The sequence below is a fragment of the Argopecten irradians genome, chromosome 3, assembly GCF_041381155.1.
Source record: "Argopecten irradians isolate NY chromosome 3, Ai_NY, whole genome shotgun sequence".
Taxonomy (NCBI): Eukaryota; Metazoa; Mollusca; class Bivalvia; order Pectinida; family Pectinidae; genus Argopecten; species Argopecten irradians.
Genome location: NC_091136.1, coordinates 45,331,741 through 45,358,499, shown reverse-complemented (window position 1 = coordinate 45,358,499; position 26,759 = coordinate 45,331,741). Strand labels below are relative to the sequence as shown.

Here is a 26,759-nt window from a genome sequence, read left to right as displayed (position 1 = left end):
TCTGATGATGTTAACGATATAAGAGACAAAATGTAGGCGATTTGTTACTAGGCATCTGAGATGTTTCAGCTGTATTTAAATCCATTTAACTGTAGTCGGCATGTTTCTCCGGGGTCTGTTGCCCTTCCCATGCAGACCGACATGCCTGATATGGCTCTATGATATCACCTTACACAAGTGGCAGTACGGGTCCGATCGTATGGGGTGAGATAATGATACTCGAAACACCCTAGGTGTCACCGTTTGTTGATATCGTCAGTCCCTTTGATGGCACTGAAAATGGTGTGATAATGTTCATAAGACAACAAGGATGGGAGTGCCGTAGTAACTCCAATAATCACCCAGTTTATATACACACATATAACAAGTAGGCAGGGTTTCTGATGAGAGGGCGTTTAGGTCCAAAATGGTAATGAGTAATTTCGACAATGATGAGAAAAGCATCGGTCTTGCCCACAATACAAGCACATGGAGGCCATAACGATAAAACACTTCTGGCTTCTGTCTTCCGTTAGAAGTTTAATACTGTGCAGAATTTGATGGGCTAGAACAACTGTTTTTCTGTCCAGGAGCAGACGAGCGTAGCCATCCAAACGGCGACTACTTGAAGAGATATAGCAGATAAGTGTTTCCTACCAATCCTCTCAGCGTATCCACGTACTCTCACTCTCTTTTACTCTTATCTTGTCCTTGTTGCAATAACTATACGCTTAATAAAACATACACTCATACGAAATCCGGAATTCTCAATCCGGCATTTGGTTTTAATTTTATAATATAAAAAAATACAAACCACCAAATGGATTGTTTCCGGTGCTTATCGAATCGTTCAAGAACGAGAGGAAAATTCAATATTCTTATTATGTATACTTTACGAACCGGCGATATGTAGAAGTATAATTGTGATACCGAGCTCTGATCCAAAGATATTCAATTAGAACATAGTACTTGAACCGGAAAATGTCTAATAGAATAATAATGCATCAAAGACAGACCAGCGACTTCCGGAAACCTGCATGGTGTCGGAATCATATATGAAACATTATACTTTTTTTACAATTTGTTCTATACTGGTTGATTGGATTCAGTTAAAAGACATTATCAATCAAGGCATGAATAACTCAACAACGAATCAGTCCAATGGATTATTGACAATATATTGTCTGCTGCTTTTACGCAACTTTAGGGATTACCATGCAATGGAACAAATCGTTTTACCCGTGCAAATGTAGTGTCAATCACCTTTACTTTGTCAGTATGACGTTATTGGTTTTTCATATCCGTTTTAAGCGTCAGGTTCTGTTTATAATTAAATAGTTTACTTTTAGCCCAAGCCAATATATAAAGAATCACTACTTCATATTTTCCCACATATATCGTGGGTACAACGCTCAGCTCGTAAAAATATGGAGTAATTAACTTGTTTGCTTTTGCCATTGCTTAGTTCTAAGGAGTGTACACTGTAAATAAATGATGAAATGACTATGGGGAAAATATTCTACATTCACGAATGACACCTCTGAGACCTAGCTTGAATTGACAGGAGTTGAGTTTATGAAAACATGTCCCGAAGCAAATCTTCTTCAACAATAAACAAAAAGCCCTCAGATCGTCAGTGAAGCTGCAACGTTTGGAAACATTTGTCTTATCTGGTTTCTATTTGCTACACGGCACATCTGGGAATATTAACACCGGCAAATATAACATCAAGTTAAAACTGATGGTCTTTCAGCACGTCATGTCATGTCATGAGGGTCACATAACAACAATTGTTTTACAGAGCTTCGCCAATTGTAAACTACAACATATCTAGCTGCTACTACATTACTCATGAGTAGAACCGTCGATACTTAAAGTGCAATGATCTACACATTGTGCTTCAACCATCTCTACAAATATATTTGCAGTTTTCATGAAAGCAAACGGCACGCAATGATACGGACGTTTAGCTTGCCATTGGCGTTCTTCTGAAATATTTGTATTTTGTCATGAACTTCCAAATTGATACATTTCGAACATTGAATGTATTCAGAATGCTTTCCTACTATATATAACATCTTGCTTACGGTGATACATATAAATGAGCAATATGATTTTACTTGATATTTCTGGTGTTTATTTTATCGGTTACGGATTGTAGCACAAATGCTGACAACTGTATCAAATAACGATTAGTCAAGCTTTCTTGAGAGAACTAGAATCGAGCTTAGTCTATAACCATCCATCCCATCCCTGCCACCATTTTAGCTGTAACTAAGTTCACTTTAACACTACTAAATGTACTATTTGTTTATACTATTGTATGTAGTCTATTCTGGACATCCCAGTATCTACAGTATTGCGGTCTGACCTTCCACGCAGGTGGATCTAATTCTGTGTGTATGCCGTTCCGGCAGCTGTGATTGACTAACTTAATGAGAGTATTTACACCGATAGTTGGTTTTATGACCACTGACACGTATGGATTAATGACCATCGGTTATACACCTGGTGGTCCTCTTTGGTGTCCACCTCCACCAATGTCCGAGTGGTCAAGTCTGGTCAGCGCCGGAATTTCGAGCAAAATTCAAAATGCTACCTGGCATGCAAATTTATATCAATTAAAACGTCAGTACTGTTAAAAGACTGAAACCTTCACATTTATTATAAAAAAGATGGTGATTACGTTATTGTCAAATGATATGTCCATGCAGTGATCCATAGGAGTACATGTTTCTGTGAGTGATAAGCATCATACATGTGCTGTTCATACCATCAGATGTCTCGTTATGATTGCTAATTGTGTTAACATTATTGCGTTTCTGATAAAAAAATCTTTTAAGCCATTTTTATTTTATTTGTTTTAAACTTAAACACGATTCCGCAAGATTTTCATTGAGAAAGTATGTATTTCCCAAGTAACCTGTGATATATTGCGAAGGTAAGCGACCCATGCTAAGTGTGCAGGTTCAGGTATGCCGACCTGCTGTTCGGGAGTAATAATGATGTATGATGAGGCTAAGGTGTTGTAATGGAGGGCAATAAACAACACTAGGTACGGACAGTACTGGACATCTTTACTGACCTCTTACATCGTAAATTATCGTAAATTAATTAACTTCTCTCTTTTCGTTGAAATATGTCAGGTGCTTGCTGTGTAGTGTTGGGCATGCTGGGGTCACGGTCTCTTTACGTCGGTATTATTGGGTTTTTTCTGAAACTGGAGAAATGTAAGTGGTACGTAAAAGCGTCAAAATCACGCGCAAGGAATCTCAATGGGTTTAAGTGCCGGCATATGGAAGCATATCTCTCAGATAGGCCATCAAAGCTTATTGGAAACATAGGGGATGGATGTTTTGAACGCGTTATTCTGTTATATTATAACGTTTTAATGGTATTGTTACAAATATCATAATGCCTTGTAAATTATTCTTTATTTTTTCGAAATTTAAAACGTGTAAATCCCTGGAATGATAAAGAAGATCAATCCACGTACACGTTTCGTTACCTTTTTGAACTAAAAGCAATCTAACCATATGTTAGTTCTCTGTGACGATCCGCCTACCTTTGCAGAAATGTCGCCTTATTTCTGTCAAATTTCTTTCATGAAAAAGCACTCCCGCCTACCCAACATTACAACATCGCCTGTAATCCATAGATCTGGATCATATAGCAACACATGTCTATTAGGCGAGTCCGAACGGAGATTGTTCTAAATGCACTTTGACAATCTCATAAGCCATTCAAAACACGTTAGGTAAGGACACCATTGGGAAATCCTAAGCAGAATTGGCATTACAAGCATAAGTGTTAAGAGGGGAATGGGCATGAAGATGAAATTCGATAGTTTGGATTAAGGTCTTACTGTTCTGCGTTAATAAGTGCATAACAATGCTGCAGCTTTGTTGGTTAAATTTAATGTCAAGTTTAGTGTCCGGTGAACGACGTCATATATTACCTTTCTGTTAATGTCAAGTTTAGTCTCCGGTGAACGTCATTTTAGATGAATGACAACAAATGAGGGCGAACAATTGAATGACTTTGTCTCTTTGACCAAACAACGTGTTCACATGTTTCCTTAACACCCAAAGCTAGGGTACTAAGTAAAATGTTATTTGATTTAGAATTCAATTGGAAACAGGAAATTAGTTTACTTTTCTATTCTAATTTTGAAAAAAATCTTTGATATGCCGAAAGTATAATCGTTTCCTTCCATTTTGGAACATTTCCTTAAAAATTAACATAATGTTATCTTGTGAGTTTTACAGACAGGTCATCTGATGTGTTTGAATTGTTCATTGTCGTGCCTCGAGTGGTCATGGTGTAATGAACTGCGAAAACAGCATTTAATCTACTTGTTTATTATCCCGGGAGATATCCTATAACATTGCTTCTCCTGGTCGACATTGTCACAAAAGGGAAAAGCACTTGATTAAGCGACTGTTTGACAACAAATTCTCAAATTTAAAAATATTAACATGTAGAATTGACAGCTGTTTCAAATGTTCTTTTTGTTAAAAATCGGTGTCAGAGAAGAACAAAAAATGCTATCCGAAAACACGGAGAAACAATAATAAATCCAAATTAAGTCCTCTAGGTGATAACTATCTCGAAAATTATCGAACCCGAACACTTACGAAATTTACATAATCCGTTAGTGAAAGAAAACTAGCACCAGTCACCAATCGTACTGTAAGTCACGTGACTACGATACGGCCTAACTATGTATGTCAAGGTCGCGATGACGGCCCCATTAAAACAGATATTACACTAACTCCGCCTAAACAGCTCCCCCTGGAATTGCGACACATAGTTAACACACGAAATGAAGTCGCTTATAGGTAAATAGCCATTTATTTCATTATCAGCCTTCGGAGATCAATATTTGGTTTCAGCCGCTGGCGTCTCGTGCTTCATGGCGGGAAAACTATATACACGAATGGTATTACCGATACAAAGCTATTCTATATGGAGATCGCACTACAAACGAGTGTTCACAAGCTAAACATACACGACTATAAATCCGTATAGTTATACTTACTAACAGCCTTTCAGTGTTACAAATGTATATTCCCAGCGATATTGTCATTGAGCGAACTTTAGTGATTATTTGTAGCCAAGTCCCTGGGATAGTAGACTCTGTCTCCTAGATGACACTGCAGCCCAATCTAGCTCATATCAATCTCTCACCGTTATAAATGTTTATTTGGGTGATATTAAGATTAACAGTAGAACATACAATACTTCTCCCTCCCCTGATGAGAATAATATCTCAATAACCCCCGACCTTGACAGAAAAAACCCCTCTCCGTGAGCGATGGGTAAAAATTACCACACATTACTCGTTCACGTGCAGACTAAGACTGATATGAAATACAGCACGGTGTGATGGATTTCACCCAGATCTCATTCTTCACACCCGACCCGCTTTAGGGAAATGACGGCTTTTCAGAACAGACAGACAACTTCGCAAGATATGATGGAATTAATCCTACACTCAGATACGATCATGCTATTTATCGAAATGTTGACATTTACAAATCCACATCCAATTTTCCCTCTCTCCTCGTTCCAATGGACATTGTCGTCTGTCATCGTCTCTCCAGACATGACCGCCACATCCGTATGCATTATCCATCACATCCCGTTTCCTGGAACACACGGACGCCAAACTCATAGAATATTCCGAGGTACACTGAGGACAGGCCATAAACCATATACTATATCGGTGGTAATCCTATTACCCCATACTACACTAAGCCCTTATTTGTTGAAAATTGCATTGAATAATCTCAATCTTGCAAAGGAATGTGCATTCTTATATGTATTTTCTTACGCTTAATATAACTTGATGTCTGAATTTTTTTTATACAAATATCTGAAACGATAAGATGTCTTCAAGTAAACCTGTCCAAGATAATTTGATTATTTTGATGTTTGACTGACTATAATTCCAATTAGCAATAGTTTTTTCTAATCTGAGTGAATTCCTAACAAATGCTAGAAAATAGAATATTACCGTACCAGATGAATGGAGTCATGTCACAAGGAGAAAATTATAATAGTAAAATCGGTCCTAGACACCATGATTCATAGGAAATAATTAAACAATAAAAATCAACAGATGACAAATCACTGGGGATGTTTGTAACAGTCTCATGCAATAAAACTATCATTAAAACTCTTATTGTCAAATAAAGATAAACCCAAACGACTTTCTATACCAGATACGTAAATTGACAATGCATAACTATTACCGAAACATCTGCTGATGGCGTCGTTTCCAAATTAACGCCGTAATCTAGCTTACTTCTGCGTGAGGTGTAAGGTTCCGACAACTTGTCGCCATATTCAATGTTTTGTATACAAGTCGTAATGGTGGCATTTTCACGTTCATCTTCACGAAATGCTGCCGGCAGGTAGACCATTGTTGGTCCCAAGACGTTCGCATCTCGTATTGAGTCAACAAGTGGGCAGACGACAACCAAATACGCGGGAAATTGTTTTCCTGTCTGGTTGTGAAGTCGTTGTTCAGTCGTCACAGAGCCGAGACGTAAGTCTGCTACCACTGATGAGATATAAAGAACTAACCTTGTATATACGGCCTACACGTATATTGTTGCTGGGTCTGATGCCATATCGTCCAGGATGATTTGATTTAACACTTAGACCGTCATTTTCTCTACCATTGCGTTCGATTATCAGTGATAGTGGCACGCCATTTTCTATATATTTTGCGTGTCACATACCATGTCTCCACTTAAGTGGCGTTAATTGAACGAAACGTTTTGAGAATATATACCGAATATATCTTTGTTTTCTCTGTCTTTCTAGGAGAGGCACAATGTTCTTTTGAATTCAGGTTTTTATTTCAAAGTTGTCATCGTTCTATTTTAATTTGGAAGAAATGGTTATCTCTCCTTTATGCCACTTTTTTCTTTCTGCCTGTAGTTGCCACTGTGCGTGACCATGACCCGGTGATACCTCTGACATTACAACGTACAAAGTGTCTGGCATGTTGCAGAGCATAATGGTGGCTGCATGCTGAAGGCGTTGCGTGCAACTGATTCCAATACTTTTCGTGGTAGAACTATATTATACCGGGATTCATTAAAGCTAGGCAGAAAAAAGAAATATAGGACAATATAGATCTGATTGTAATAGGGTTACGACTTCCACATACAGGTAGTTCATCCTGTCATGTGGACACAAGATCCCCCTTGTCAGATGTCAAAGCATATCCATACGGTACATATTTCACACTTATGAGTATGTCCTAAGGAAGCAATCGTAACGGTAACCAGACAGGATGGCTCCCTTGATAGCTACTCAAAACTGAAAGAGGTAATAGTACGTCAAAATCAAATACTTGTGATTGCAAAACAATTGAACATGTCATTTTTCGCCTACAAACCTAGCGTTTCTTTATTATACTGAAGTTATTGTCAGTCACTCCTGAAAGAAAGATTCTCCGTTTGATCGAGTTTGTCTCCGTATCCTACCGTTAAATCTATTCACAGAAAAATCTGTCGATATAGTAAGGCTTCCTTTTTGTCAGTATATGTGTGTATTCAGATTCAACTATAATGACAAAAGCTAGAAATGTCGGGAATATACTAATGGGTTTAATTGGTTTGGTTGCACAGACATTGTTGTTGCCTGAAGATTTGAGATTTGTGTAGTGTTTACGAATGTTAAATGTTGTCTTCCTTATTGCATCGAATAATGTTTCGGTGTCTGTTTACTTTCGCCTCACTTCAAGGATCATACAAACTCCAATAACATAACTGTTGATAATTCATGGCAACAAAATAAAAAAAAACCATGATAAATCAGGAAGAATGAACGATGTTAATTATCGCATGGATGTCAGTGTCTTGCAGCTATTGTTCAAGGTAATATACTGGTCGTGCCATGCAGAGCATTGACGATCATCGAATGTACTATATATAAATTTCCCCAAAGTCTTCCATTATGATAAAAGAAAGTCTGAAAGCTAAGTACCCCTTGTGTGTCATCTTAACTGCATGTCCTCGAAAAATAGGAGTGTTCCGCTAAACATGCCTTTAGGTTTTGTACTCTGGAAACTGAAAGCCAATACGCTATGCCCGTGAAAGTACGTAAATGTTGCCCTAGTATCGATGTACGATGCGATGAAATATTGAGAAGGTTTTCGAGTCTCATATAGTCCTATGATATGGATTCAATGTGCATCGGCTGTCTTAACAGATCTCTCTCAGACAGAATCCCAGATAACTTCACAGCAAAGCCTTCTAAAGGAGATATTGAACAGAACTGCTTATAAGGCATTTATCGCCAAATCTTGAAGGATAAATTTGGAATGATTTCCCGATCATCAATCAATCTTGAAATATCGATCCACCGAAGGAAAAACAATGCGATCCAGTGTGATTGATTTGGTATGAGTTATGGTACAGCTCGGGCGATTAGCACAGCTTATACTTATGTAAATATTCGCGTGCATGGATAGCCCACGTAAGCATGTGCGTGCGGACAAATTGTAGATCTTTCCAACTAAACTTTTTAAAAAACGAACGTAATGATTTCTTATTTTTCAACTTCACTCGAAAGCCCTAAAAGATTATAGCTTGTGGTGCTTATAGATGTGGAAAGGACTTAACTACCTAAGAGACACACGCTTAGTTACACAAGATGTGTATTCCCAGCGCAGACTAATAGTTTGCGCAATTCTGTACAATGGCAAATTTGTGAGAAAATTTACATATTGCTATTTACGCTGAACTTTGAACTTAAAAGAGCGATTCCATGTCGCGTTTTAATACACTTTCTATGTAAACGTTATCGGAAAATTGATTAACATTGTGTATACTTACAGAAGAACAATATCTTGTGATATTGTGTTTTTCTTTTTTTCGGAATTCGGGATTGTTATGTACGTGTGAATTGGGAATTATGAAACCAGCGTAGACAAATGGAGCGAAATTCAAAGGTAAGCAATAAATTGATACAGAAGTACACGAAATAGTTATTTCCATCGTAATTTGAAAGTATGTTGAAAAACATTTAACCAAGAAATGTTGTATTGATAATGAACTGTTTTATAATGGATGGTTTATATGACAAAGGAACACCACTTCATGCCAGTAGTCTTTATTTACGGAGCTTCTCTCGGTTGAAAGTGTCTCTGTAAAGCTCGCAGACGACACTATGTGATATGGTGCTGCTGCTGCTGTAATGACTGCTGCATTTCGCTGTCGGTCACAGGGGATGATCCGCTTGGTAACTTGGTAGGAGTTGATTATCTATTTCTTTTTTTTTGTATTGTCCTTACTCACAGGAATGTATACATTGTATTTCAAGGAAGCACTGGTATATCTATAACTCCAGATTTTCACCGGCAATCTGACGAGCTTCAGTATATCCGCTTTCCACATATGTAGTTATATCTTGGATTTTTCTAGCTTGTTACCATTTCTTTTGCATGTCCCTAATTTTCCTCCTATGCCCGTAATCATCTTCCTTTGACCCCGAGTGGCATTTCCGTGGTCCTTAATTGTCATCCTATAATACTCTGCAAGACATCAAAAATCATAAAAGATTAGGTCTACTAAAACAAGAGCACGATATATCACACACACACTGCCTAGCCTTGTCTCTCAAGACATGCCTTGTCATGATATTAAATAAAGGAAAATGTACAGACAAAAAAATCTGCTCGACAGTGAATGTCTGTAACAGGAACTGTCTTGTGGGTCTCTCATACCCCCTGATTTCTACTCAACTGCTGTGCTTTCGTTAATTGAGGCTTCTGTATGTACATTATATCATTATAATTGATATAAAATCTAGTTCCACTTCCTGTATTGTCACGTGACAAGTAGCAAGACGAGAGCGGATGTCACCGATGTTAATGTCACCCATAGAAACCAGAAACATGTCAACGGATGGTAATGAACATAATTGCAATAGACTGAAAATTAATAAAAAAAAGATCGCCTTGAAGAATAATCCAAATTGATTGCTGGTAGTTTTACTTCGTCGTTGTTCTTTTATCGTATTGCTCTCGAGACCTCTAGATGTTGCGATAAATGACAAGCGTCTTGGTATATATTGGAATGCCCCACTTCCGTAGAGAAAAGAAATCCTTTTTTTAATCCATTGATCTGGAGATAAAGAAATCGGATTTCAGCAGCCGATACTTTCCTATATTAGATTAACGTATAGATATAAATTCTGTGTAGAACCGGTCTCAACTGGGTCGCTTCGGGGAACCCGTACACATTCTAACAGAATTCCAATCTCAGGAATAAAATGTGAAATTGAATCTGTCTGCAGACCTAGGGGCTGAATTAAAATTATATTTAATTGTATCTCCTACATATTTACTATGTACAACTATTTCTAGAGATTATGAATATGATTACGGAAATCATTTAATCAAGTAAACAAACAAGGAAATATTCAGAACATATTTAGGTGAATTATTTCATTTGTCATTAAAAGTCGTATTTCTACAGTAGCAAAGCGTAGACACCGTCTTTTTAGAGTAACAAGGTGTGTATGCTAAAATGAACAAATCAACACATTGTGCTCGGGTTAATAAAATGAGGATGCACACACATATAAAATGTTTCATTCGATCATATATATGCGATGGTATTGAGCCTTATTTGGCATTTACCTACCGTATCGTTTCCTTTTATGATAAAATGATAATAGGTAAAAAGAATCACGAAATGTAGTCGGTAGTCAACAGTTCGTGTCACTTGTATATGGAAATCAGTTAATGAATCAATACGAATAGGACAGTTGAAATACCTGGGCCTACATTCTTTGTTACGAAATCCTTGGTATCACAGTGTACTTGGGTCTGGCTCAACTGTTCCGGTCCATCGTTGCGTTCGATAACCATGTTTACTTGATTCAGGTTTCTAATGCTGAAGAAGAAGCCTTTTATAACGTTACAATCCATTCCAACCTTGCATCAGGTAACCTACTCCCCAGAGACGAGAGGTGATTTTTTTTCACCCTCAGCAAAGAAGCGAATTTTCTCACTGCTTCTCGACACGGTAATCGACCCGCATACTGCTGCATGCTTGTCATTTGAGTAACGTTAATGTCAGGATAAATGAAAGGCAGCACTAATTATTCGGAGCAAATAACGATGTATGTGCCAGACTGTGGTTAGAAGAAGCGTGCATTTGACTGTATTTTATTGAAGAATTGACCTTCAAAACGGCGGACAATTGTCGTAATGCTTACAGGAAATACATGTCAGAGCTGTTACAAGTCGAAGTCGAATATGCAATGGAGGGGATATCAATATACTACTATCAATTTATGTTAATATGACTTTCAAAAGTCTATTCCTCATGTAACATGCCTTTGTCAAACTACTACGGTTTCGCTGTTCATAACATTAATTTGTTGACGAATAAGACACTTTCGTAAATATATAAAAGGCAAAATTTCTTCCTATATTGGTGTGATAGCTTTTGGTTGGTTAAAAATAAGATACCAGATAGAGCAAGCCATGCATTATAAAAAGCACCGAGGATGAAACTAGATATACAGCACATGTAAATGACGATATTCTTTAGTAGCACGAGATACTCTGGTTCTGACACCAAACTTTGACATTATGACAGATAGATGTACATCTATCTGTTATAATGTCTAAGTCTGGTGTCAGGGCCAGAGTATCTCGGGTCTTATTCTCTAGCCGTTCACTTACAACTTTGAATGCTACTGCCATTTTAATGCCATACATATATATATATAGGGATATCCGTAGAAATGGATCAACGATACTTTACTTCAAGGCCGTATTGCGAAGGTTCAATGCCTTCAGATGAAAGTTTCAAGCTATCTTTCCAGTGCCATTTGTGCACACATAATCAGTGTGCTTTTGTTCGATGTGTGCGTGAGATCATTAAAATGTCATTGTCTGTGACCAAATGCCGGAAAGCCCAGCCTAAAATAGAGTTCAGCATAGATAGCGAATGGAGAAGCAATTTAAGATTGGACTGTGATCCTACGGAAGAGAGTCTATGAGGAGCAAGGACGATCGGAATTAGTTTAGCATTTAAAGCACTCGTCTATCTAGATCTGAAGCTTAATGTACCTGTTGTGATTCATTCTGACATGGTTATTTGCATGAAGTGTCTCTTGTGATTGTCTTACTCTCGTGATGTTTATATGATCGGGCCTTTTTAAGGATGAACAAACAACATAGACGTATATACCTTTAACGATAATTGTTGTCTGGTATTACAACTCTTCACAGCTTTCGTTCAGTTGTCTTTTTTGACTACATCATCTTCTTTTCGTCTGGAACATTATTACTAGTCCCACGACATCCGCACACTTCCTGTACAGTCAGTTCAGTTTTCGGTACGATTTGTTGCAACAGTATTTATTCAGAAATAACCAAAACAATATGTACATGTAGTAATAAAAACGTACACCACATTATAGTTCGCATGGATGGCTAGGCTCAACGTCTAAATAACACTCAGTGTCATTTGAAGACAGCCTGACCTGTATGAAGTTGTTGCGTGTGTGGGAGTTCCTAGAAATGTTTAGTGATTACAGAAATCCATGTATTTCAAAAGAGTGAGCTTCCCCTACTTTATTAATGGCGCCTGGCATAGAATACAAAATTTAGACAGCGGCATGGGTTAAATGGATGGTGGATGTGGAGCGCTTTCAAGGAATATTAAAACGTTCGATCTCAGACTGAGAACATTAGAGACGTTTCCCTTGGCGTTTGGATCTCGTGACATTCACGTGCATCACCTTTTATTTTGAGACCTAACCTTTACCTTGGTATACACCAGGGTGAGTATAAAGCGTCTGTCCCCTTGCCATAACTATACACCTAATGTATATTGCTGTTTTAAGAGCACGTTACACGACAGGGAATACGCCGTCCGTCGGTACTTAGGTCTGGATCTACATCACGTTAGGGTGCGACAGCCACGCGAGAGTGAGGGCGTAATGTCGTGCTCGTTATGATGCGTGGCATTTAGAATCAGTGTTATCTGGAAATCAGTCAATAATTTACCTACGTCTGCATCGTACTTGATTCCTGAACATTTGAGGTAATATGGCAAATTACGTAGTTTGTGGTCTGGTGTTGGTTTTACACTGTAGAATCAAGTCTTCTGGTCTCGCTTCAGCGAATTAACGAGAACATTAGATGATGATACCGATACTAGATATTTGTTAATTATCATATATCGTTACGTTGAATTATTTTGAGTAATGTGGTGAAATACATTTGAAATAATTTGAAATGACATTAGGCTTTGCAGTAAGATTCATGTTATGCTCTGACTAGGTTTAGTCTAACCTAGCTTTACCTTCAGTATACATAGATGTATAGAGCTCCGTGGTATTAAAATGAGATTTTACCAGGGTCTTAGTAAGAAACGAAAGGAATGTGCAGTTATGCATCTGGCATCTATCACATTAAAGCTTTCAACTTGCGACCTAGATGTTGCAAGTATAGTAATAGTAGAAATTGTTGGGAACTTGAATAACTTGAGCACCATGGCTCAAACACGCCTTCCTGGTCATTGATATTAAAGATGATCACGCTATTTCCTTCGTGGATGATATAGGTTTTCCTGAACAAATATATGTCCATCGCCCACTTTTTGAAAAGTATTAGTATCTTGTCAAATTATTCACGTTTGAAATTTAAAAAAAAACATTGACGAAAAGTTGAGTATTTGATATAACATTTAGCTATTATCCATCGTATCATTAACTTTTTCTTCTGGAATTGCAACATCGTGGATGTATTTTAAGCAGAGTTGTAGAATTTTGTTTACGAAAGAACATCTTACAAAAGCTGGCGTGGCTATTGCAGACGACAAATCAAAATAAAAGGAAATGCTATTGAAAACATATTACAATAAATTGCCGAGAGGTTCTGTTAGTTGGTGAAACCTAGTACAACCTGTATAACCTGTTCATGAACCCTTGAATGTGATACACAGGCCATATCCAGCGCGATGGTCCTCCTAGTAAAGTCTTTAATTCAGACTTGATAGTCCCTGTGATACCCCGAAAAAGTTTGCTTGGAAAAATAACAAATTCACTATAATGCATATGCTTGCAGTACATGTGACCAGTTGGAATGCTGACGTAGCTTCCGTGCTTGAGTCAACAATATATTTTCTTTCAGAAGGGTTAATGGCCGCGCTCAAAGCTGTTGTGTCTCTTCGACGCCCGAGTTTGTATCCGCATGTCGTGATCAAACAGAATAGTGTGTCCATACCGGTTCAACCTTTCCCTTGTGGTTTTATCACCCTTCAAACCTTTCTGATGCCACGTTTTGTGCCAGTAGTAACAGTGCACAGTCTTGGACTATTTGGATTTATTGAAATGTATTCTTTCAAAACAGTACTTTCCTTGACCCTGCTTATTTCAATCTCCGTATTCTCGGCGGAAATATCCAACTCTATCGAAATAGGTTCGACTTTAGGTTGTTTGTTGTTGTTATTTTGTGGCACGCTGTGCTGAAGTCAATGTATTGGCGAAAATTTGGTACAGAAACATGTCACATTAAAAGAAATAGGACTCAATATTGGATTATAGTATAAGTGCTTAATATATCGACATTAAACCCGTAGTTCTCCATAACTTACAATTAGTGTCGTCTTTATACATAATTATAGCACTGTCTTTATGTTGACACACACTTCATTAATATGTTAGCCGCTCAGAATGTCTGATGTAAACTCGGGAGATTAATTGTCCGCCGGATTTATTTGGAGTTAATCTCAACTCGATTTGTGTTTTTTAATCTATCATATTTGACAGACGACAATCAATCTCTGAAATTGCTCTGCGATGTTTAGGGTGAAGGAATGTGGATATGATTGAACCATAGGAAATCACCGTTTGTCGAAGGCTATATATGGTGTATGGCCACAACACATTGAGTAACATCAGAAGGAGTAACCCTCTCGTGTTGGGGCTGCAATTGTCCTAGTGACTGACCCAAAAGTTTCACAGACCCGAAACTCATTTATCTTTGTCAGTGAAAAAAGAAATATGTATTTTATTGTTTCAAACATGCTTTAAAATAAACCATGAGAATAGTAGGCTTTAAAAATTGATTTATAAGTACATTTCAGTTGTGTGCCGCTCAGATTGAAATCGACATTTCAAATCGTGACACTTTGAATACATCTGCAGTTTTTCTAACATAGCCTGAAATATGAATCCGATAAATAGTCTAATGCATTGAAATGGATCTTATCACGTACAGAAAACGGTCTCCTGTACTTCGACACAACCGACATTACATTTGTACTCTTTCATAGAAAACATAAGTTTTTTCCGGTTATTTTCTAAGATCCTATCGTGAGTGTACCCTAAAGATGATTGATTCCATTGTTTTACAACCGTCTGGTCTCGTTGAGATTGTATTCCTATTTGTTTTGACGTTTCGATAAGTTTTACCAGTAACTTGTCATAGCTTACAAGATATTTCCCTAGCTTTTTTTGCTATATACTAATCGATGTTTTAAAGTCTATACATATTTACCTACCACAGAAACACCACATCAATCTCGACCAGCTTTCGTGTTTCTGTAGAAATATACATTACCTACCTGATTGCATTAGTGTCATATTGCGGTCGGATGGGGAATATCCTGACCGTGTCCTATATAAGTGTTGATGACAGAGATTGTAAAGTCAATTTACCCTTTTTGATACATCAACGTTATGTACAAGGCTTCTTTTTCGTTGTATTTAATACCTTTTAATGTCACACTTTGGGCTTTCGTTCGATTTTATCGCCGAGTATTAGGAGCAGCCTACCTGGAAATGTTTCACCTGCTGACGTGTTCGTCAATACATATCGTCATATCTGTGTTACGTAGGATCTGATAACTCTAACAAATCAGAAAATGTTATGTCAGAGACCGGATCGTCTAGACTCTGAACGGATTGAATTGTAAAACTTCTGTATCGTATACAGTCGTCCATCTTTGAATACCCTCAAACAAAAAAATCAGAAACATCCACTTGATGTCGACAAACTCATCAATCAACAGAGGTAATTCTATTAGCGACACGAGGACACTGTTGTAGCACAAAATCGGACGCATCTACAGCTTCCGGTCAAAGGAATCGTTCTGTAAATGGTCATGTGGTTCGACAAGTGACCGGGAATGTGATTGGTGTTTTAATTTGAGTTTTTTTTATGTACAATCGTTATTCCCTACAGTGTAGTTCATGGTGCGGTTCATTATAAACGGAGTGTGATTTCTAAATGGAGCATCTGTCAATAACGACAGGAGCTCCTCTTACGTCATAAAATGGAATATTCACAAATGAAGAAAAGACTTGTTCAATATGTGGTATAAACGTTTTAGAGAATTAAATATTGATGTGACCGAAATTAATTGTTTTTTAATCAATTATTCTTGCAGGATTCCCGGAAATGCAAGATGGAAAAGAAAGGGAAGCCCCGGTCGTGTATTCCCGTGCCTGTCAGTCACTCCCCTGTGAAGGCCACGCCCCCTCCCATCATCTGTAGTGACGGAACAGTCACAACCTCACAGGTGAGGACAACTAATTGATTCTTAAATTAATTATTGTAAACATACCTGCAACTACATCGAAAAAAACCCCAACCAACTAGACGAATTGTCGTCGTAAAACAAAGGGTCGATCGACGTATGGACATCTGGCACTACTAAGAAAAGAGTTAGCGGTATTGAAACCTTTCAAAATTAATTACAAAATCGCTTGTTTAGTGGTAATACATACACCAGTCGTAGTTCTATACATGTATGAAATTACATCATACAAAACGAATATAGATATTTCATAACAAATCTGGCGTGGCTAAGCTTCGTGTATATAAAAAAGATGATACGATGTATAACATACACGACACTATATTCAGCATGTATATTCCGACGCAAGATTATGAAAATATTAGTTATAACATGACATACACGCATTTAGGAGTCATGTGCTTTAGGGATTTAGGTGTTCAGTGTTATATCGCAAGACCACGCGGCCTAGTTATAGGTCAATGGGTTTTGGCCGCTGATGGCGGTTAGTGTATCTGTGTCTGGTGCCCTTGCATCCATAGGCAGTTGACATCGGGCCCCCGGGACGGAAAGTGTGTAGTACGTCTGGTCGGAGTGGTAGAATAATGCTGGCTATAGTCGTATTGTGCGTATATAAGCCGCATCTGCTATTAGAGTACATGACAATTTGCCACTTGCCCTTCATCATGAATTATGACTGACTTTTTACAAGGGTTAATTAAAAAGGTCACCTAACGAAAAGTTCAGATGTTATTTTGATCTGACAGCGCGGGAATCAGTCACGGGTTTCTCGTGCTCAAAATGACAATCATATTCTGTAAAATCTAGAACAATATAGTGTGATGTAACTTATTGGCAATTACATATGGCAATACAGATGAACAGTTTATTATCTCTCAGGTAAGTCATTTCTCTCTTTCATTTAAAAGGTTTGCGGACAATAATTTATTAAAAGTAATTTAAGCATGTATTCTAAATTCATAATTTTGGCGGATCAGGCAAATATCATTTGGTAAAGTCTTTTTGTGTAAAAACGTATCCCTATAGGCCTAAATGTTGCATACTGTTTTTGTCGTAGAGCTCTACTCCTATACTGTATAAGAGCTAATATTTTACCTGATTCCATTAATAGCTTTTCCGACGCATTACAAACACAAAATTAATAGTAAAACTCCCATGGAAATATTTTATGCGTCAAGGGGAATAACTCCCACATCTCTACAGTAGAGTTGCTAGGGGCTAGTGTGATGCTATGACAGCTGGCTGCAGGGAACATCTGTCTGGTTTCTGGTCCGTTACACGACGTCCAGCACAGCAAACAGCTACACATAGTAAGGCTGATTATAAAGATTTAGAAGAACCAGTCAAAACTCAACAGTACGTCTCCATTCTATACATACTAGACTAATAGAGATTTTCTACAGGCTTAAAGTTTTATCAAAATTTTAGAAATTTTAAATCTGTTCTAAACCCACCCAGCACATGCTTAAAAGTCCATGGGTGGCACAGCTTATATTTGATCAGCTTAACCAATGATAATATCAACTGTAACTAAAAATTCATGATAGTACATGTTTGTTTGTCATAGTAAAATGCTGAAAATGTCTTCAGTATGGATTGAAATCATAAGGATGAATATATATCCTGCTACACAGCAGGGTGTGGGGAGTTGGATACAGGAAGGAAGGGGAGAAAGGAGACAACATGGGGTGGGAAATGGGGGACGGAGAGTTGGGGAATTTGAATAAGGTGTAATGTCCAAGGGAGTTTTCAGATATGGGAAGGGTTACAATGAGAACTCATAAAATGAAAGTTAGCAATTCAAACCCCTAGCTGTGACAATTTATATATAATTAAACAAGTTTTAGTTTAATGATAATTTATAGCATACGAGTGAGAGTATTCATGAGGTGTTGGAAAAGTTAGAGGTGAGAAGATGGAGAAAGTATATTGGACAAGGACAATCAAGGTCATTCGTTAAAGGGGGTAAGGGGTTCAAATACTACTAAAATGCACTTGGAATCAATTAAATTTTAACATGTTCAATTTGCTCCATGTGATAGTAAGGTTTTTCTTTATATGTTTCAGTAGGTTTTTTCTGTATAATACAAGTAAATGTTATATAATGTTCCAGTACATAAACTCTATTGGTGAAATACTGCATGTCCTCAGGGATGACAAAATAGTCAATTATCAAAACAATGTAAAACTAAATGTGCTGAGTATGTATCTCTTATGTAACCTCAGTGCCTTATTTAGACACGATATTGCTCTAAAGCTCTCGTGTAGCTTTAAATTTAACACAAATATCAATCTAGGATAAATCTTTATAACCCAAGATACAGGAAATGGCAATTAGGTACTTGGTTTTATCTTAGAGAGACACTGGCCTGGGTTGAATAGGAACAAATGTATTAAAATTGTTTAAAAGGCTCATTTAGAGGGTCAAATGAATGTGGTTAGCAAAATCCTATAAAAAAATTTTAAGGACGGAAATTTATTGAGAAAACAATAACGTTTCCAGCTCACAAGATTGATTTTAAACTAAAAGCTATTGGCACTTACTCCAATTTAATTGAAAATTTAAAAGACATAAAATTAAAAGAATGTCAGGAAGAAAAAAAGGTAATTGAATCTTGGTGTCCATCTGAGGCGAAGGTCACCAAAAGTGTGCAGTTGTTGTGTTGTGCTGACGATTCTATGTGATGTTTTTTGCAACATTGATCTGTGTGGTTCTGCTACATAAAGATGAACCACAGTCCTGTTTTCTCTCCGGAGATTTGCTTTTCAAACAAATCAGGAACTGTACCAAAATGACATACCACCTGCCCGCCTTCAAACATTCCAACTTCTCATTTCCTTAACTGGACACATAGGTAATTGAGTTACTCGTCCCTGCTACAGAATGGCTGTGTTTTGTGGCCATGGTGGTCGGACATAGACTACATTTACCATATATGGATTAGGGCAATGTCATGTCAATTGACAACACCCTCCAGCTTTGTCTACAGCCTTGTCTCTAACATTTGTCCTCAACGTGTGGACAGAGTCCCTTTATCAGGCTATGTAGTTCCATCTTTTGATGTTAGTTTTGAGAAAACTTGTGTAATTGCAATATACTAGAAAGACGTATTTAAAAAAAAAAAAAAGAGTGATAGACATCAAAGAAATTGGAAATGCATTAATTGATTTATTTTTGGAAAATTTATTTTTGTAATCCACCAAGGTTAAAAACAAAGTGGAATACAATGACATTGATTTTATTTTTTTCTCCTTCGTATTATGGAACGTTTGTCTTTACTTTCTAGTTATTGATTTTATTGTGTTGCATTATTTGAGAAAATTTTGGTCTAATTTTTCCGTTGTGAAGACAAACATTATTGAGACTTTGATAAAAACATACTATTGCCGCATCATTGAACATTAGCTTATTGTTTGTGTCTGTCTACTTGTGTAAACAAGTACCAGTTTTTTGGTAACCCTGCAGTAGGTTGGCATATGTTCTTATTGGAGGGATTCTTATGTAGGTACAATTTTACTGTATTTCAATTGTCACTTTTTTAAATTATCTGGTTTAACATTTTGCATTGTTATCTAGCTGTACAACTAACGATAACACATCATGAAATTAATTTATCAGTTTTGTCAGAATTTAGAAATGAAAAAAATTGATTAGTAATGCGGTCACTTTATTTTAATATGCCTGACACATATCACACCTTTCTGCAAAATTTCAAAGAGGTGGCAGAGGTTGTACGAAATTTATGACAAGAAAGGTCAAAGTTCATGGTTCTGACTCTGTATTGGTTGTTATTTGATTAAACAGATCTCGTCTGTTTCTTCATCTCTTACGCGTTCTACAGAATGGTGTTATTACGTCTTACGCGTTCTACAGAATGGTAAAAATTCCAATTTAATTTGGAATTAAAAAGATCTTTATTTGATAAAACTGAAATAAAATTGACTGGCTGATTATTGATTGTGATAAAAATGAATTACACAGTTCAATTAACAGAAATCTGGACTATTTGATAAAATTTGAAAAAAAAAAAAAAATCTGTGCCGTTGATATTTTATGGGCTGGCATCTGTGTATTTATTTTAGGAACCCTTGATTGACTAGTTAAATGTATAAATCTCTGGTTAATTCTGAGTAAGTAGGGATTTGGATGTTCACAATACATCAGCCATCGTATGACCCTTAAATTACGTTGAAATGAAGGCAGGATTATCCTACTAAGTCTGTTAATCCTTATTGATTCTAAGGAAGTGCTGGATAAAGTGTTTATTTTCTCGAGATCTCGAACCAAGATTTTGACTTAAATAAAATAACTTTGATAATACATACACAATTTTATACCGTCGAGGTGTAGTAAATGGACGATCTTGACGCTTTTAGCTAAGTTGTATTTTTGTATATTGTTAATCATTACACATCAGGAAATGTCTACCTGTTCATAATTTACCTGAACCAAACAAGTTTTACCTGTCTTTTGAGTGGACATCAAAGGTAAGGTTTTTCTGTTTACATGGCTCTCACCTGTGTTGGCCTCTGATGTTGGGAGGGTGCCACGGTGACTTATGTTCTACAAAGGGCATTACATTTGTTTCTCACTTTTATGTATGAAATGCAAATTTATCAAATTCCAGACACAGTATTATACTCTTGTATGTGCACTACTCGTCTAGCTAAGAAATTCTACTACCAGCTGTATCAGTAGAAGTTATCCCTGGTAATGTCAAAGATTACAAGTATCAATAGGTTTCTAAAGATTATGGCCCCTATATCTAATCATCAAAAACATCAAAATCACATCAGCATTGTATTCATTAAAGCATAAGATAATTTTGCTGATTTGTGAACATCCAATTGATCTAACACCAGAGATCTAAATAAGATTGCCGATATGTTTGCTCTTGCACCCTTGATAAGATCTAATTTTCATTATCAATGATATCTTCTGTGTAATATTCCTTGATGACATCTGTGTTATGTACTCAGAAGTCAATATCTCCTACTGTCACATATTAAACACTACAGGCTAGAATCTATGACCTTCACAGTTGGGATTTTTGGGGGTCATTTAACCAGAGATAGAATTTCCACGATCACAGCCTCACATGTTCCTCCATTACAATAGATGTTCATATCGCAGTCGCTGAACCATGAACAAGTTCGATTATGGAAGTAATCAGTTCGTTTTCGAGTGTATGATGAGTGCTTGTAGAATGAGTCTTAGGGAACAATTTGCGACTAAACCTAATCTTGTTGTCTGGACGCTGTCCAAGAAGTGAAAATGACATTTGGCTTAGCACCAGTGATTGTCTATAATGAAGTTAACGCTTTGTCTTGGTGAAAATTGACAAAAACGGAGGAAAAAAAACAACGTTGACGTAAATTTGGGTGTTTTTGTGCACACTTGAATAATCAGGCATGCATCTTTTTGAGGTTTATCCATCTTTCAAACGTGCTGTTGTAACCGTCTTCTAATGCTTTTTGGATTATTTAAAAGTCTTCAAGGGGACAAATAAAAAAGTAAGAACGCTCGACCAGTCTTAATTCCTATTGTAATTCCAGCTCTTTTGTTCTGTCTGAGAAATGCTGACAAGAATTTTTCAAAATTTCGTAATTAGTTGCTAAAAACGGTGTAAACTTTTCATGCTTTATTTCTTTCATTTTTTTTTATCTTTTTAAATGTTCTTCATTAGTCTGAATTAGATAACAAAGAACCTTAATTAACTCTCATACTGGAAGCTTTTCCTTAGGCTAAAAGTATTGTTCTTTTGAACAAAACACACAAACTTTTTAGATCCGTTGCTTTTTTAAGGAGAATCCGTAGTGAATAATATCAAATATAACCAAATGAAAACTAGGATATGTATCGATAAACCTGTACTTGTCTATGATTGGACAATTTGTGAATTTATACACTATGAATAAACATGCAGGTCAAGGAAATTTGTGCTTCCCCCTAACTTGAATGGTGGAGTATTGGTATTTTCCTGCCTACATGTCAAACTTCTCCATGATCCTGCAAAATTACTAACAAATAATAGAGATAATTTCGTCTGCACATACTAAATTTAAAATATGTTTAAAAACACGCTGGTACATGTCTATCAGTTATCCAGTTATCCATGAGATAACGTAATGTGACAATCTTTTTAGAAGTGATGACTCAGGAGATTTAGGAGAACTATATTGTTCAAGGAAGGATTTGAATAGACAAAGAATATCAAGTTGAATATCTGCATCTTTAAGTGACGTATGCACTGCACATCATTGCAATATGTACCATCCTCTTCCCCTTCCCTCTCCACCCTTTTCTCCTCTTCCCTCCTCCTTTCGGCTTCTCCCCCCTTGCCCTCCCATTTCCCCTCCACCCTTCTTTCTCCTCACCTCCCCTTTCCTCCCTTCTCTACTCTTCTCCTCACCTACATTTTCTCCTCTTCCCCTCTCCACCCTTCTCTCCTCTTCCCCTCCCCTCACCTCCCTTCTCTCCTCTTCCCCTCACCTACTTCTCCCTCTCTCACCTCTTCCTCCTCCCCTCACCTCCCTTCTCTCCTCTTCCCCTCCCCTCACCTCCCTTCTCTTCCCCCCTCCCCTTCCCTCACCTCCCTTCTCTCCTCTTCCCCTCCCCTCACCTCCCTTCTCTCCTCTTCCCCTCACCTACCTTCTCTCCTCTTCCCCTCCCCTCACCTCCCTTCTCTCCTCTTCCCCTCACCTACCTTCTCCTCTTCTTCCCCTCCCCTCACCTCCCTTCTCTCCTCTTCCCTCACCTACCTTCTCTCCTCTTCCCCTTCCCCTCACCTCCCTTCTCTCCCCTCCCCTCACCTCCCTTCCTCCTCTCTCCCCCCCCTCACCTCCCTTCCCTCCTCTCCCCTCCCCTCACCTCCCTTCTCTTCCTCTCCCCTCACCTCCCTTCTCTCCTCTTCCCCCCCCTCACCTACCTTCTCTCCTCTTCCCCTCCCCTCACCTACCTTCACTCCTCTTCCCCCTCCCCTCACCTACCTTCTCTCCTCTTCCCCTCCCCTCCCACTCACCTCTCTCCTCTTCCCCTCCCCTCACCACCCTTCTCTCCTCTTCCCCTCCCCTCCTCCCCCCTTCTCTCCTCTTCCCCTCCCCTCTCCTACCTTCTCTCCTCCTCTCTCCTCCCCTACCTCCTTCTCCTCCCTCCCTCTCCCTCCCTCTCCTCTCTTCCCCTCCCTCCCCTCACCTCCTCTCTCCTCTTCCCCTCCCCTCACCTCCCTTCTCTCCTCTTCCCCTCCCCTCACCTCCCTTCTCTCCTTCCCTCCCCCCTCCCCTCTCCTCCCTTCTTTCCCCTTTCCCTCCCCCTCCCCTCCCCTTCCCTCCCTTTCCTCCCTCCCTCCCTTCTCTCCCTCCCCCCCCCTCCCTCCTCCTCTCCTCTTCCCTCCCCTCACCTCCCTCTCTCCCTCCCCCTCCCCTCACCTCCCTTCCCTCCCCTCCCTCCCTCTCCCCCTTCCCTCCCTTCCTCCCTTCCCCTCCCTCCCCCCCTCCCTCTCTCCCTCCCTCCCCTCCCTCCTTCTCTCCCCTCCCCTCCCCTTCCCTCCCCTTCTCCTTCCCTCCCCCTCCCCTTCCTCCCTTCCCCTCCCTCTCCCTCTCCTTCCTTCCCCTCCCCTCCCCCTTCCTCCCCTTCCCTCCCTCCTCTCCTCCTCCTTCTCTCCCTCCCCTCCCCTCCCTCCCTCCCTCTCCCCTCCCCTCCCCTCCCCTCTCCCCCCTTCCCCTTCCCCCCCTCCCTTCTCTCCCCTTCCCCCCCCTTCCCCTCCCTCCTCCCTCCCTCCCTCCTCCTCTCCTCTCTCCTCCCCTCCCTCCCCTTCCTCCCCTCCCTTCTCCCCCTCCCCTTTCCCCTCCCCTCCCTCCCTCTCTTCTCCCCTTCCCCTCCCCTCCCCCTCCTCTCTCCCCCCCTCCCCCTCCCCTCTCCCCCTTCCCTCCCTTCCCCTCCCCTCCCCTCCCCTTTCTCTCCCCTCCCTCCCCTCCCCTCTCTCCTCTTCCCCCTTCCTCCCTCCCTCTCCCCTCCCCCCTCTCCCCTCCCTCCCTCCTCCCCTCCTCCTTCTTCCTCCCTCCTCCCTTCTCTCTCCCTCTCCCTCCTCCCTCTTCCCCTCCCTCCCCCTCCCTTCTCCCCCTCCCCCCCTCCCTCTCCTCCCTTCCCCCCTTCCCCTCCCTCCCTTCTCCTCTCCCTTCCCCCTTCCCCTCCCTTCTCCTCTCCTTTCCCTCCCCTCCCCTCTCCTCCTTCTCTCCCCTCCGCCTCCCTTCTCTCCCTTTCCCTCCCCTTCCCTCCTCCTTTCTCTTCCCTCCCCTCACCTCCCTTCTCTCCTCTTCCCTCCCCTCACCTCCCTTCTCTTCCCTCCCCTCCTCCTCCCCCTCCCCCCCCTTCCCCCCCCTCCCCTCCCCTCCCCTCTCCCTCCTCTCCCTTCCCCTCCCTCCCCCTCCCTCTTCCCCTTCCCCTCACCTCCCTTCTCCTCTCTTCTTTCCCTCCCCTCCCCTCCCCTCCCTCCCCCCTCCCCTCCCCTCCCCCTCCTCCCTCCCTCTCTCCCCTTCCCCTCCCCCTCCCCTTCCCTCCCTTTCTCTTCCCCTCCCTCCCCTCCCTTCTCCTCCTCTTCCCCTCCCCTCACCTCCCTCTCTTCCCCTCCCCTCCCCCCCTCTCCTCTCTTCTCTCCCTTCCCCTTCCCTCCCTTCCCTCCTCCCTTCTCTCTCTCTCCTTTCCTCCTCCCTTCTCTCCCCTTCCCCTCACCTCCCTTCTCCTCTCTTCTTTCCCCTTCCCCTCCCTCCCTTCACCTCCCTCTCCTCCCTTCTCTCCCCTTCCGTCCTCCCTTCTCTCCCCTTCCCCTCCCCTTCCCTCCTCCTTTCTCTTCCCCTCCCCTCACCTCCCTTCTCTCCTCTTCCCCTCCCCTCACCTCTCTTCTCTTCCCCTTCCCTCCCCTCCCCTCTCCTCTCTTCTCTCACCTTCCCCTCCCCTTCCCTCTTTCCATCTCTCTCCTTCCCTCCTCCCTTCTCTCCCCTTCCCCTCCCCTCCCTTCCCTCCTCCCTTCTCTCCCCTTCCCTTCCCCTCACCTAAACATCTCCATTTCATCAGATATTTTAAATAATAGACAATTGTCACTACTATTAATCCTAATCAGATATTCCTGATTAGCTCATAGTCTTTTCAATAACACACGCTCACTGCCTTCACAAAATCATACAAAAAAGAATTTTCTTTTATTGTTTGTTTCCATTTGTGCAATACCAAATCATTGCATTAAAAAAACACCATATTTCCTTTTGAATAATTTGAAGAAATCATGAATATGTATGATGATTTTGATATAATGATCGGTGAAGTAATAAGCTTGTCAATAAATAAAACCTGATTGTCAGAGACGTCATGTTTTCTCTGGAGATGGACTGGATAAGGTCTGCCCGATTCCAGAAATCATAATTGATAACTCAAATGTAAAACTCGACTAGCACATAAAATAAATTAATATGAAAGAATGGGGTATAGGTTATGATTTATGCAAATTTGAATAACTTTATTCATTTTACACCTTTGTCAACATGCAAATCATGTGATCACATATTATGATCATGTTCTATAAGATCCTGAATTAATGGTATTAATTTTGTTTTTCTCATTCAAGTGTAAATACTTTCAATAAGCTTCATTAATTTCTCGCATTTCTAAAGAAAAAAATTGGTGCGATTTCTCTCTCTGTGACGATAGCACGACAAGTTCAATTAATTATCTCATATTTTGTTTCCATGTCATGGTTCCATGATAAAAAATCGCTGAGGCGTGAATGCTCTTTACAAAATAATGATGATTTACGCTGATATTGTATGCCTGGCTGGTGAATAAATTAGGTGAAAAATATTACAAACCTACAAACGTTGATGAAATACAGATTTTAAACCCATCCAGAACCTTACAAATAATCTGGATTGGAATTTTTTTTCTTCTTTTCCATCTGTCAGACAACTGATTGGCATGAAACGGAGGTCAAAATGTGTGTGACCTCTCCTATAACCCGATAAAAGGGGAGACAAATTAATATCCGGAAGATTAAAAATAAAAGTCATGAATCATTGAAAAACATCATATTAGGAAAGAGATTTGGACTTTGGCCTGAAATCAGATAAGAGTCAATGATTTTTGGTAATATGTCTGAATGTGGTTACCATGGCAACTGTTCATTGGTATGCATGATCAATAAC

General features: G+C 39.6%; 2 protein-coding genes across 2 annotated transcripts in view; one reads left to right on the top strand and one right to left on the bottom strand.

Annotated features, from left to right (window-relative positions):
- Window positions 1-6,407, bottom strand: part of LOC138319699 (sarcoplasmic reticulum histidine-rich calcium-binding protein-like) — a 44,760-nt gene extending 38,353 nt beyond the window's left edge. The window contains exon 1 of the mRNA XM_069262844.1: window positions 6,237-6,407. Coding sequence (XP_069118945.1) covers window positions 6,237-6,407 — 171 coding nt within the window. The remainder of the gene's footprint in view (window positions 1-6,236) is intronic.
- The window catches only part of LOC138319698 (kinesin-like protein KIF26B), a 255,993-nt gene that overhangs the window by 74,918 nt on the left and 154,316 nt on the right, over window positions 1-26,759 (top strand). The window contains 1 exon segment of the mRNA XM_069262843.1: window positions 16,416-16,547. Within this exon segment, the coding sequence (XP_069118944.1) occupies window positions 16,434-16,547 (114 nt within the window). The 5' untranslated portion in view covers window positions 16,416-16,433.